This window comes from Crocodylus siamensis, chromosome 4 (assembly GCF_052110815.1).
Source record: "Crocodylus siamensis isolate JL-2025a chromosome 4, ASM5211081v1, whole genome shotgun sequence".
Lineage (NCBI taxonomy): Eukaryota > Metazoa > Chordata > Crocodylia > Crocodylidae > Crocodylus > Crocodylus siamensis.
The window spans coordinates 92,209,655-92,224,156 of NC_143398.1; the positions used below are offsets into that span (position 1 = coordinate 92,209,655).

The 14,502-nt window shown below is 41.3% G+C and overlaps 1 protein-coding gene across 1 annotated transcript in view; it reads right to left on the reverse strand.

The window, feature by feature from the left end:
- The window catches only part of CFAP54 (cilia and flagella associated protein 54), a 247,897-nt gene that overhangs the window by 121,258 nt on the left and 112,137 nt on the right, over window positions 1-14,502 (reverse strand). Inside the window, exons 33-37 of the mRNA XM_090042868.1 lie at window positions 10,796-10,923; window positions 8,213-8,443; window positions 7,239-7,381; window positions 5,805-6,005; window positions 708-886 (exon numbers count right to left, since the gene is read on the reverse strand). Coding sequence (XP_089898994.1) covers window positions 708-886; window positions 5,805-6,005; window positions 7,239-7,381; window positions 8,213-8,443; window positions 10,796-10,923 — 882 coding nt within the window. The remainder of the gene's footprint in view (window positions 1-707; window positions 887-5,804; window positions 6,006-7,238; window positions 7,382-8,212; window positions 8,444-10,795; window positions 10,924-14,502) is intronic.

Here is a 14,502-nt window from a genome sequence, read left to right on the forward strand (position 1 = left end):
ATAATTAGCAACACTGCAGCACTTTCGATGAACTTCAAAAAAAAAGAAATCAAGTAATTGAGCTTCACAGTGAAGCATAACTGATAAATCTCAATACACCATCTTAACTTTTAAAGAAGCAGAGGCACAAGCCAATTTACAAGTTATAAGATTTTTTTCCCCAGCTGGATCTGGAAATTGAACCAAGGATCAGATTACACAAGACTTTTTTTTTCTGACTCTGACACCACCAATAATGAAGACTGACACTCATTTGCATGTAGAGTTTAAATAGTTCGGTTGATGTGTACAGCAAAATAGAAATAGCATCTAAATAAGAAGATTGGACCTGAGACGCATCAACCATTTTATGAGGTACCAACTGAAATCCTGGCAGATAAAAGAAAAGCCTTTCCAATGAAAACTAACTTCTGCCACTGGTTCAAGTTTTGCTTCCAGCTACTTGGCCACAGAGCAGGGCTGCAGAGCAAAGGTAAAAGCCCCTGTCATGGAACACAGCTGAAGCTCCAATTCTGCAAGCCAGATCCAGCCCACAGACCATTTGGTTGTTGACCCCTGATATACAGTATATGAATGTTTTCCTTAGGATGAAAAGTCATTGGGATTTCCCTATTTAAATGTTTTTAAGGAAATGAGGGATTTATTTATTCATTTTTTCAAAAGCTGTAGCATAATAGAAAACATCTTAATTCTAAGCTGTATCTTACCACTGCTCTTCTTAAATGCAGAAAGGTTTTTGTGAAATGCTCTAACAAACTGGCACTGGATGCTGATTGGTCACAGTCTCTGGTAGAAATTGGAAGGGATAATTCTGAATTTGTCATTTGAGTTCGAGGAGTATCTACTTCATTCATTTTAACACTGTTCTCAAAAGATTTACCACGATCTGAAGGTGAAAAGATCATTGGTAAAATTAAAACTGAGTTACGGTTATCAAAAAACATACGAAAATCCGGATTATCAAAGTTTTGTTGCACTTAAATTGTCAGAAGTGAGGAAATGCTAAAGCTAACAAGATGGTAGTTAGAACACCAGAATACGTTTTCACTGGGGTGGGGATAGGAGAACTGTTTAAACAAAATAGTAGTATGTCCAAGACTTTCTTTGGGCTCCTAATCAAACTCACTTTTTTCTTCAGTTCATGAGCCTTTCTTCCCTGAAGAGCTGATGCTTTTAGGAAAATGGCCTTTCATCAGCTTCCCAAAATTCCTCTGGTGGCAATTTGAGGGGAAGTAAGGGGAAAGGATTTATCTTTCCCTTTGTGTAAAATTTAAATGTGTTAATAGAGAACCTGGTGGCTGATGCCTCAGTCCAGCAAAATTAAGAATAAGATTAAGGAAATGCCAGGGGTGGACGAATGAGCCAAAACATTCTCTAGAAGTGATTTCCAAGCCAACTCGTATATCTTATATATTGTGATATCAAGTTGGATATTCTCCAAGATGCTTCAGGTTCCTTTTTAATCCTCCCAAAATAAGCCACAAAGAGTGGTAAAGATACCTAATTCCACCAAGATGGATCTCAACATAAAAGCAAAAGGTATGTATGCTTCCCAGTTGCATATATTTAGGATGTGCACTTCATTATGTTTTCTCTGTATTGTGGTTTTGAGAAGAATACAGGAAAATAAATGGGTCAATTAACATGAAACTGTAAGATTATCTAATTAAGGGAGACATTTTAGGTATAGAAATATGGAAATACTGTCCTTAGGAATGACAAATGTAAGGGCGCTTTTGTCATCATGGTAGACATTTGACTCACCTATCTAAGATGAAGGACATCATCACAGAGATGCAGAAAGGGACATGCAGTGATAGGCTCAAAGGCTGCTTACAGACATAAAAAATAAGTGCTTTACTTTAAACTCTGCATACCCCAGCACCAAACCAAGCACATGCCCAGAACAGGCATTAGTTGGACCTGGTTCGCCCAACGTTTGTATAGATCAGGCACTTCAACAGAGCTTTTTGGCACTTTTATCTAATAGGTGATTGAATCAACTTTGGATAAAAGCACCAAAAAGCCCTGCTGAAGTGCCCTATCTATACAGACGCTGCAGAGCTGGGTAGAACTAATGTGCTGTTTCTTCTGGTAAAGCACATTTTTCCACCGCATCTGTCAGCGCCCAAATAGAGCACCCATAAAATTAGAGAGAATGAGGTTTCATTGATTTATTTATATGCCACCCTTCCCAACAAAGGGTCAGAGCAGCTTACGCTGAGGGCAAAATAATTTATAAAACAGTAGAATGAGCCATAAAACAGAACTTAAAAGAGAACTAGAGTATCAACATGAAACAAAAATACCCTAAACAATATCCCAGCCTAGCTTTGTTTGCTAAACACTTGCAGAATCAAGCTCTGATGGACTTCAAGGGGGAGGGAGTTCCAGAACTGAGGGGCAACTGCTGAGAATGATCTCCCATGCATTTTCTTTTAAGTCCTATAACAGGGCAGGTTCCCTAACAGGATTGCAGTAACCTTTACAACTCCTTTGACTATGGGGTGAAAGAATACATAGAAGGCTTAGTGCCCTGGCAGTATTAATGTAGTTGCACAATGGGAACTGAGGAATTTTATCCTGGATCGCAGTAAACTGCATGTCCTGCAGTGCCAGACATACATGGCAGGACATGTGACTTTTGAGATCCAGGACCAAGCTCCTCAAATCCTACTGCAAGTCAGCCAATACAGAGGAAGTCCCAGATCAAGGACCTAGTTCCCAATCCATGGCTCTGATGGTATCCAGAATTTTAAAGATTCTCCAGGCAGCCCAGCACTGGGGAACTGGTTCCCCAATGCCAGGCCACATGGTACACCTCTCAAATTGCCAGATTGCGCAGAGCCTGGGATCCCAGTTTCAGACACCCTGCTGCTGATGCACCCTGGCACTGGAGAACCCCATGCCGGACTTCACAGCATGCTTCTCAAAGAGTAGGATATGGCTGTGTCCTGGATCCAGGGGTTGCCTGTTGACTACTTTTGTGCCCCTGCACACAGGAAGCCCAAGATCAGGAGGGCAGCTCCTTGATCTCAGATACCCCAACTACCAGCATGTTCAGAAGACATGTGTTCAGCCCAGCTACATGTGACTTCTGAACATGCTAGGGGAAGGGTCCCAGATCAGGGAGCAGCTCCCCAATCTCAGGCTCCCCCGATCCATCTGGCATGTTCAAAGGACACATATGCAACTGGACTGCACATGGGCACAGGGAGTCTGAGGTCAGAGAACAGCTCCCTAATCTCAGGTACCTGTCCCAGCATGCTCATGCCACCTATTCAAACTAAAGTATGATACAAACCAGCCACATATATGTTCTACATAAATATGGAACATCTTTGTGACTGATCTGCAATTTTATAACACCACAAATTGCATGCACATATGACATTACTATTTATGGTACAATTAAAAGCATTAATGGAAGCAAAAGGAGAAACTCTTGCACTTTGAAATGGAAGTGCATCTTGTAGAAGGCTCTTTTATTATTTATAAATAAATAAATAAATGATAGTTGAGTTCTGTCAACTACTCATCACTGACCACAAATCAGCTGTTCAGGTTTTCTACTGACATGTCCTCTATACCAAAATGTGTTTTCAAAATTCCCCGCAGTTCAAGAAAAAGATTGAGCTGGGAAGCAATGCACCACAATTGCCAAGCTCAGTCTTCTGCCTTTATGTCAGTCTTTAGGATAGGGTAAGGGTTCCACAGCAACATAAGTGATATGAAAGTGTTTTGTGACATTAGAAAGTTTGAAAACTATGGATCTACACCAAGAAAGTAAACTACAGCTGTTGTACTGTCTGATATCATGTGAACAACATGTCTCGTATAGACAGACCTTTTATGCATTTTGAATGGCATTTCATTTCAATATATGTAGGTGTGATAAGCCTATGCTTGGCTGGTCCAGTTTCAAGCCTCAGCTACAAATTATCAGAGCTCAGGCTGATTCATCCCTAAGGGGTACAGGTACAAGGCCCTGTCCACTTAGGCTTTATAAGCCCACAACAGACAATAACAAGCTGCCCAAGCAACACACTTGTGCTCTTTCCCTGAACTCCTCTAATCCAACTTCAGCACTTGATCCTGACTTTGACTTCAGCTCTGTAACCCTGGCTTGTGACATCTGGCTCTGACCACTGGTCTTAGATCCTCCTACCTGTTACGGATTGCTTCTGTTGCAGACTGCTCCTGTTCCTGCCTCCTGCCCGTTATGGATTGCTCCTGTTCCTCTCTCTTGCCTGCTCCCGTTTGCTCTTGTTCTGGATTGCTTCTATTCCTGTCTCATACCTCTCAGCTTGACCAAAGGCTTGCTCTATGACCTCATTTCAACCTTTGACTTGGTATCTTGGATTCTGACTGATACTTTACTTCTTTCAAATGCAGAATTCTCCCTGTTTGAACAGGTAACTCCTTTATTTTACAGAGGACCATCACAGATTGGACCTCCTTTTGAAATATGCTCTTGTTAAAAGAGTCTTTAAAATAGAGATGGGAATGGGTATATGGGTGTGTAACAAAAAATAGTATTATATAATCCTTTCTCCATGATCTTTAATATCCAATGGTCTGAAATTATTTTGGACCAGGCATGTTGGAAATAAGCTAACCACTGGCTAGCCAATGGTCAAAGATAAGAATATGAAAAGTAGTTCTGAAGAAAGAGGCGAGCTGATGATGCACAGGAAGTCAAATTTTCTGGTTGGGAAATCATGGGATTTGATAGCTGTGGATGAAAAATGCTTCATCTTGAAGAGACTATGCCCCTTTGCTACAAACTCTGGTACCCTGTATTGGTATTATGAGGGTTTCCTTAAGTACGTGTAGCCTGTTGGTGGGAGTGCCCATAAAGCTAAATCAGGAGAAAACGACGTAGTAGTTACAAATACAATTGCCCTAAAATCTGCTGTCTATGTAAAAAGAAGTCTTTGAGACGGGATGGCCTTCGGCTAAGGGAAATGTAACTGACGTCTCTACTCCATTAGTCATTCATCAAAACAATAATGCAGGGCACTCTGATTTACATATGCCTATTTGCTAGCATTTCTTTAATATTTGTGATTCTCATCCACTGGTTCAGTGTTTAAATTTCTGCTGGAGAGATTCAGACAGTTGAGCTCCTTGTCTTTAGCAGCAGGTTTTTGCCAGCTTTGTCAAGACCTCTCATTAGTAGCTAACTACAAGGGATCCTGGTACTGGGTGAATGGGAAAAAAAAAAAAAATCAAATCAATCAAAGCCAGTTGACAATGCCCAATACCACTTATCTGCATAATTAAGATGGTATTAATGAGCCTGGCATCTACTTTACAATCATGTCAAGGTCTAATAATTGTTCATTTATCAGATTTGCTAACTGGTTCACTACCAAGGCATGCAGAAAATGCAGAAGCTTATGTAGTCTTTCCTGTACCTTCTCAGTGGGAATTTTGTGAGTTGCTGCTACTTTCCACAGTAAATCCTGAAAAATTTTATAATCATCAGGAATTAAAGAAGTTAGGTTAGGTATCACCACCTCATTTGAAGATAACAATGAAATATTACCTGGAGCAGGATGTTCCATTTCATAAATCCCTTGAAGAAGTAGGGAAAGACCCTGACTTTGATCTTATTCAATAGTCCCTACCTAAAGTGTCATGAGGAGGTTAATATGAGTAAAAAAAAAAAATAAGTGAGCAATCAAGTCCCCTATGATAAAGTCCCCCCACATACAAAATGGATCTTGGAAGTTATAAAATGCCAGCAGCCAAAAATGAATGTTGACAGTAATCTAGATGATGCTTATATGAGCCAGTACCTTGTTCATGGTGTGCACACAATTGAGTGCCTTTTCCTGTGGTAAGAACAGAGGAAACAGGGTCCTGGGATCTTACTGACCACAGTTGTTCCTCAGACTCAGAGGATGCCACAGAATAGTAGTTTAGGAAGGGAGGTGCTGATTGGCTTCTCACTGATGGTGCTTCTGTGCTTGGTACCATAAAATTAGACTCTGCAGGTGCTGAAAATGGGAAACTCAAAGGAGTGAGTGGTAAGTATTGTATCAATTCCACGAACAAAACCTTGTGGGATCCCAGTACAAAAGCGCAAACAAAGCTATAGAAAGCAGGAAAGCCAACATGCAGAATTTTGGTACCAATCACTGTGATATTGTTAAAGCCTCTGCCAAAGATGAAGATACTTGTGGTTGGATGGACATTGGTACCAACAAAGAGCTGAATGCTGGTACCAGTACCAAAGACGCATGCCGTTGAAGAGTGTGTACCACAGAAATTACAATGGCATAAACAACAACTGGAGATATCCAAATCAAATGCAACTAGACCAATACTGAAGGTAGTGCTCACTGCTGTCTTCTGAGTGGCTTCAACTGTGGGCTGGCAGAAGATAATCCACGTTTTGGTGTGGTTCCCCCCTCCCCCTTAGCAGATCTATGCTTTGTTGTATATTGATTTAGTAGGAGATTTCAGCTATCAAAGGACATGCAAACATCACAATGTTTGTGGATGTGACCTTCCCAGAGCCAAAATAAAAATCTCATGCGACCATCATTCAGGAATAGCACAGTGGTAGAAATATAGGACTGAAGGGACAACTCTGTGCTTCAGGTCATGGGAATGAATGGGGCAACACCAGTTATCTGTGCGTGTCCTCCCCCCATTCCACCTCTGAAAAGCAGCAGCCCCCGTCACCCCCTTCAGTTATACTATTGGGCAGAAGACAGGCAGTGCTTAAGCCTGCGACACTTGTGATCAGACATAAGGAACAGTCAGAACTGAATGGAAATTCAGAGAAATAAAACTAAACAAGATTCCTATGTTCCTATGTATCCTTCCCAAAATTTTTCTGTCAAGATCTCACAGTGCTAAGAACTTCTCTTGACAAAGACTGTGGAAGACTATGAAGAGAAAATTCTACTGGCCAGGACTGCTACAAGCCCCTGTTATTAGGAGGAAAAAAATCATTACTTTTGACCTCTGGGAAAACCAGGGGATCTCACCCAAACTTCTCTGGAAGGAACTAGAAGTGATTTGCCTATGTTACATAATGAATCAGTAAAGAAGCCAGAAATAGAATCCAGAGTTCTTCTGACATCCAATCCATTTTAACCGTACCGTATTCATCCATAGATTTGCCTGTATGAGCTGGTTTGTAATTTCAGGTTCGATAAATAGAGTAATAAAGAAAGCTAAGTTAAACAGATTCAGTTTCTTTATCCATTCCTAATTCTTACCAGTTATTCCTTTGGTGATTTCTGAACGTGATTTTTTAAGCAGTGGGTAACTTGGTGCTCTTAAGTTTACATCTTGTCCTTCTCGTACCACTATGATACCAGAATTATTTAATGAGAAAATTTCAGGGTCTAGAACATCGTAACTGCAGATCATAATAATAAAAAAAAAGATCATTAAACAAGCTCTAGGTACTGTGTTACAGCAGACTGGCTGACTTACTTTCTTAGCTGATTTAAATGCTACCCTACCCAGCAAAAGTTCAGGGCAGCTTACAGTAAGTAAGGACCTACCCAAATCAAAGACGTAGGTGGCCGATTTTGCACATAGATCACGAGACCAGCCACAATTTTCATGGGCTTACTGCAGTGGCCCCCACCCCCACACACACCTCTGATTGGCCCAGGGGCCCCACTGGTCTCGCCCCTCACCATTGATTGGTTACAAGGGCTGTCCATCATGTGGCCCTGCCCCTTACCACCTACTGGTGGAGAGGAGGAAAGGAGTGGGACTGTATTATACGCATCCCTCAGCTAATCAGTGGCAAGGGGCAGGGGCAGCAGCCATCTTGGCTGCTCCCCTTCATGCTCACTGGGGAGGCAGCATTTTTAGCAAGGGTTTTGTTTGGGGGTTTTTTGCAGATTTCATGAACACTGTCCAACTTCACAGACAATGCCTGATTTCACGATTTCCATGAAATCCACAAAATCATGAACTGAGTAGGTCCCTAACAAGTAGAGACAAAATAATTATGAAAGCAGGTAAAATAAGATAAATAATAACTTCCAAATAAATATCCAGAAAATTCATTCTACCAAAATTTAATTTTGATCATTCATTTGCATATAGGAACAGAGCCGTCATGTAATCAAACTGACTATGCCATTATAACTCATATTAAAAATATGAGTTAGGTGTTAATCATGCATTTAATATTTTAAACATTACAGCATATACAGTATACATAATATCATACCTGTTCAAATGTTGTAAACTGCAAAATCCAATATTATATTGATCTTCCAGCTTCTTCTTAAACAAACAGAACTGTGTAATTGCCAGATAAATATTCATCTGAGACCTCCAGGGCATCTCCTCAAGACATGCTTGATGGAATTTTTTTCTTTTTAAGTGATTACTAACAACTGGATTCAATAGTGTTACCAGGGTGTGAAAAGCTACTTTTTGTAACTCCTCTTGCATTTTCCTAAACAAAAATATGTTAACAGCATTGTACATTATCAGAGCTAGACCAGAGCTTTAAAGCAGTGCAGGAAGAGAAAATGATGTGACATGTGTACACACCATTGCATATCAACAGCCTTCCACTACTTCATAAACATATTATGATTTTCTACAGATTCTATAATGCTGAACCAAGGCAGGCTACATTTTTCTTCTGCAAATACATTTACATTCTGCTATATTCTACACTAGAGGTTCTCAAACTGTGGTATGCAGACCCCTGGGGGGTACGCAAGACATCTGTGGGGGACGCACAGAAGAAAATGTGTAATGGCAGATTTTATTTTCATTATAATAATCGGCATTTAAGTGGTAAAATATAAAACATATGCTGGTAGGCGTACATGGAAAGATAGTAAGTCTGGAAGGCGATGTGCAATATGAAAATGTTTGGGAACCTCTGTTCCACACCACACTAATCAAATCCTGCCATCTCATCTCATTTGTTACTCATTTGCACAAGTTTTGCTTGAGAATTTTGCTTTGTATTTGGAGCTGCTTGCACCTCTGTAATTAAAATAGACCATAACAAAAATTATTATACATAGAAAGGAATCAGGATATACTAGATTTTCTTTATATCCAATACCAGCAGATTTTGGAATGCCATAAGCTCCTACCAAATTAAGGGCAGCGTCTCAAAACTAAAAAATAGTGCAGCCAAATCTATCAATATTTGGGCAACCTACTTAAAAACTCCCTCAAATAGACAGTTTTTCAAATAATGAGAACTTCTACATAAGTTTTCAAAGCACAATACTGAAACTCACTGAAGTTATCATTCATGGACTGAAGAGGAGTCCAAAATACCAAATTTGGTATTTACAAAACCTTTTTAAAGTATGATGTATAAGATACTTTTATAAGATACTTTTATAAGCCATGTTTCTTTGACTGATTTTGTATCTAAACTCCGCAAGTAAAGGGCTTGCATCTGCAGTTACGTGTAAAGAGGCTAATTTCAAAAGACATTTTCCTGACAGAAGTTTTTTGAAAGAGTCATTAGGAGGGTTAACTCCTGATGTTGGTCCTAAAGTAGGACCATGGGCCTAGAAAGGTCATTGAGTCTAGTCCCATCTTCTCATAGGCAACCATATCATATAATACCTTCTGTAAATGAATTAGAAAAGCTCCTAAATGTAGTTAGAGGTGTTGATGTAAAAAAAACATATAATTTGGCTGACTGTTCTATAGTGTCCCCCACTTAAATGATTAGAAACCTTCTCTGAAGCTCCAGTCTGAAGTTATTTAGGGCAACATGGGTAAAGAATAGGAAAATTTTTCCCAAGTTTCTCTGTAAATAAGGTAAATGATAAACTATAATAGAACCAAATAATTCTTCTTCCCATTCATCACATGTTGCTAATTTTCACTGAATTATTTTATACAAAGAACTAATGATTTGAAGGTATCAGCCTCCTGTTTAAAAATACTAAATTTACATGAATCTTACCAATCGTAGTTTCATATATTTTAAACGCCAGAAGGAACCATTACATCATCTAGTTCAAGCTCATAGGCCCTTATATTTCACCCGGTTACCCCTTAACTGAGCCCAATAACTAAGTTATGTCCGACTAACATAACTTGTAGAATGACATCCATTATTGATGGGACAACATAAGGAAATAGATGATTTACTGTTTTCCTTAATAGTTTGTTCCAATTGCTAATCACCCCCACTGTTAAAAAAAAGTGCATTTATTTCCAATTTGAAAGTGTCTAGCTTTCACCCATCATTCATATTATGTATTTTTTTCCTAGATTAAAGAACCCTTCAGTACCTGCTATTTTCTCCATGTGAAGATGCTTTTATCCTTTAACAATGTCATCTCTCAATATTTCTGATGGCAAGCAAAAGAGACTGAACATTGAATGATGGAAATTACAGAAATTTTCTCCTTAAGACTCTTGAAAACCTAAGCTTTCCAGTGCAACTTCAAAAATATTAGCTTTCACCTAAACAAGGCTTTCTGTTGTGGTAAGCTAATTTGATTGAGTGAATACAAGTGAAAAAATACTACTCTTCTGGACCATCAGGCAAGGCCTCTAAACATTCTCTGAATTTTACAACATTATCAGGATCCTAAATCATTTTTTCTTCATAGGCTCTGAAGCGTATATTACATCATTCAAGAGTCTCAGAGAAAAAGGTAATCTGTGATTTTGCTGTTATAAACAACCCTTTCTGGATCTTGTTCATTTTTACATAAATTTAGAAACAACACATACTTATTTATAAAATAAAACTTCCGTTAAAATTAATTATGCTTCTATGGAATGAGCTCAGGGAATTATCAATCTGCAAATTTACCTTTGTGCTTCTGGAGACTTCCCTCGGATACTGCGGCGTTTCACATAATATTGTCTAAGAGTGTCCTTTCTTCTAGTAGGGGTCACTATTTCCTTTCTTGGGTTCTTCAAAGTTGGAGTTTCCGATTTCTTTAAAATAACATAAACATAAGGTCAGGAATACCAAGATTAACTCTGGGTACTGACAGATATACAGCTCCCCAGTCTAACTCGTGGCACTTCACAGAAAACGCCATGTGTTAGACTGTCCCCTCCCCCTTAACCCAAAAGATGTTCCCTGTTGGGTTGCAGTGAGGGGGAATAGAGCTCCACTTTGGAGCCAATCTAGCTGAGGAGCTGCCTGCCTGTAGCCTGTCTCCCCTAGCCCCACCCTCTCTCAGTTCCAGTGCTACCTGCAGGATGGCAGGAGGAGAAGAGGAGGGGAGGGAGTGGGATGGGGTGTGCCAAGCCTGAGCTGGAGTAGGAATGAGTGGACTGGAGTCCCCCTGAGGTGGGACAACTCCAATCTACCTGCTCCTGCTCCTGCTCCAGTTCAGGCTGGGCATACCCCAGACTGCAGCTCCCTCCCATCCTGCAGACAGCCCTGGGGGCACAGCTGGGCTGCAGCAGCCTAGCCATGCTCAGGCTCAGAGACTTACAGAATTTAATGAAGGTACTCTGCTTTGGAGTGCCTTTATCTGAACCCTCACTTAATGAGGACTAATTTATTGTGCAGCTGGGCACTTTTATAGTACTCTGAAGCCATGCACTTCTATCAGAACATGGCTGTAAAGTGCTTTCAAGGTGCTGATCACATGACAAATGCCACTTCTATTAACTCCCACAATTTCACTTATCAATGTATTTCCAACACTGAAATCATCATTCTTTTTCCCATCACTGTAAACATGAGCAGATCCAGGATTAAGATACCACTGGTTCTGACCCTCAGATGATGGTGGGGATTGGGGTGAGGCTGCAGCTCCTAGGCCAGCAAGGGGACACCAGAGGGAGGGGAGACCAGGCAGGGGTAGGAAAGAACCTAGACCAGGGCAGAGGCAGGCCTGAGGCTCTCTCTGTCCCAGTACCCAGAGAAGCCAGACAATGGTGGCATATGGGTCCCTTTTTCCTGCCATTTCCCTGCCCAGCCCTATCAAGGATCCCCCAATGGTCAGAATCCTCCAGTTGGGGGGAGCAGCTGTACAGGCAGCCCCCTCCCTGTGCCTGCTTCCTGCATGCCCCCACCCCTTCATATTCGAGGACAACTGGCAACAGGAGCAGGAAGAGGGAACTTGCCTGTTGCTGTCTCTGTTCCCAGTCAAGCCTGGCACCCCACACAGCTGGAACACAGTAGAAGGGGCTCAGGGGTTCCCTCCCCATGCTGCACCTAGGTCATGCAGGGACAGCAATGGTGGCAGACAGGTCTACCCAGAGGCGTAATGAGCAGGATATGCACCCTCAATAAAAACTGTGGGGGAGGGAGGGTGGAAAGAGGAGAAGGTCCTACCTACACCACGGATTCAAAACAGTCCCTAGGTGTTTCTGCTGCTGCCATGGTGGGGTCTACCTACAGGGAAGTTTGGACAAGATCCCCTGGTTTTCCATGGGGCTGAAAGTAATGGTTGAGGTCTGCTTTTATAACATCTGGATGCTGCTGCTGTTGGACTCTGCAGGGGTGAGGGAGCCATTCTGGTGCCCCAACTAGGTTGGCACCTGGGTGTGGTGCCTTGCCTGCTCCCCAAATTATGGTACTGGGTTCATCCTTCCTGTGTCTGCTCCCCATCCAATACCACCCCATCCCCAGCTGCCCTGTCAAGCCAGTGCCACCCGCCATGCCTTGCCCTCCCACCCCTGTCATTGTCTGATATCAGTACCTGCATGGACTCTTGAAGAGACCCAGGCATCTGGGACTATGGAAAACAGGAGCCACTGACATGCCTTCCACAAGATGGCAGTGCAAGGGAAGTACAACTGCACCACTGTAACCCCCTGGATCCACCCCGATTGTAAATTATTAATTTTGGTACTGTAAAATTTCAGACTTTATTTCTGTATTTAAATTGTAATAAATAAGAAAAAAGAAAAAGTTCAGTAAGATTGTACCAAGATAAGAAATTTCTAAAGAAAACCTATGAACACTGAGGGCCCTTGCAGTCCTATATTTCTAAAGAATCAGTTACACAAATCCCTTTTAAATACAGCAGAAAGTAGACATTTTGGGACACAAACAGATATTTTTCAAAGACCACTAAAATTCCAATGAGACTATCTTATCTGTTCAAATTCTTGGAAGATAATGTCTTACAGGTTTTCATTTCTTTTCCTTTTTGCACTATACACTAGTATATGGAACCTCATTACAGTCTCCTTAAGTGATTTTTTTTTTAAATTGCTTGAAGATATGTAAGACAGACTTTAATTAAGCTATGGGACTATGTCTTCCAAGAGATTACTCCATGGATGGTTAGGTAGAAACACAGAATGATCTCTTATCTTTAACCATCAATACAGTGGACATTAGGGCCCCCTCTACACATGCAGGTAAAGTGCAATGGAATCTAATGAGCAATTCTCACAATAGCACCTCCTGCCATGCCACATGTATATGGCAGGAGGTGCAATTGTAGGATCATGCATTAGACTACATTGTACCTTATTGCTGGTGCAAGGGGACCCAATTTTGGGCTTCACCTGAACTAGCAAGAAACAAGGTCCCACAGCTGGCAGCCCCATGCATTCCAGGTGAGGGGCTCCAAAGGTGCGGAGGCACTCCACAGAGGGCTGGAAGATTGCCACTACAGAGATCTCCCTGCCCCAGGGGTACAGGAAACCCTCAGGGCTGGAGGATTGCTGCTAAGTGATTGTCCAACCCCAAGGGTCTAGGAAATCCCTGGGGCCAGAGGATCACTGCGATCCTCCAGCCTCAGGGTGCAGAGAGCCCTAGGGATTGCAGCTACTGCAATGCCTAGGGCTCAGAAGTGCATGGAAACCCCCAGACCCTGGGGACTGTAGCTGCCATGCTGGGCATGGTGCATCCAGCAGCAGGAGAGTCCCTGCTACACATGGAAATTCAGGCTTGCTAGCAACCAGCTCTGAAGTGAGTACACATTTTCAAGGTCTAATTTTACAGCTGGTTGGAGCTTTTTATCTTGTGATAGCTACTTTCCACCTGTAGCTGGTCTCCACTTAATTGTGCAACACCTGTAACATGTAGAGTGGACCTAAAAGTCTTCTTCCGCAGCTCCATCCTCACTTATAACGTAGTTTATAGATGACCAGCAACAACTGATTATGATGGGATTTTGTACTGAAAAAGTTATTTCTGACTGTATTCCTGTGTAAATTTAGCTAATTTGAAGTAAAAACCATCTATGATGGGAATTAATCAGGAATTGCTTTCTCTGTGAACAAGAAGATGTTCTGATGTATAAAGACCTATATGGAACAGACTGCTCTGTTTGGAAAATAATTTATTTCTGTGTACAAGGCTGCCATGAAAATGATTCATACCAGAATCTTGTCATTTTCTAAAAAAAGCTGATGACAGGATAGTCTTCAAAAACTTTGGAATTCACTACCCTGCCTTGTCTAAAATCGGCTTTTAAGGCATTAGAAAAGCCTAACTCCTTCCCCAGGCTTTTTTGGAGAAAAAGGCACGTTAAGAGTTAGAATTTGTGCCCCAAAGGCTAGAAATTGTTTCTTTCAATTTTTCATTTTCAGTTTGCTATG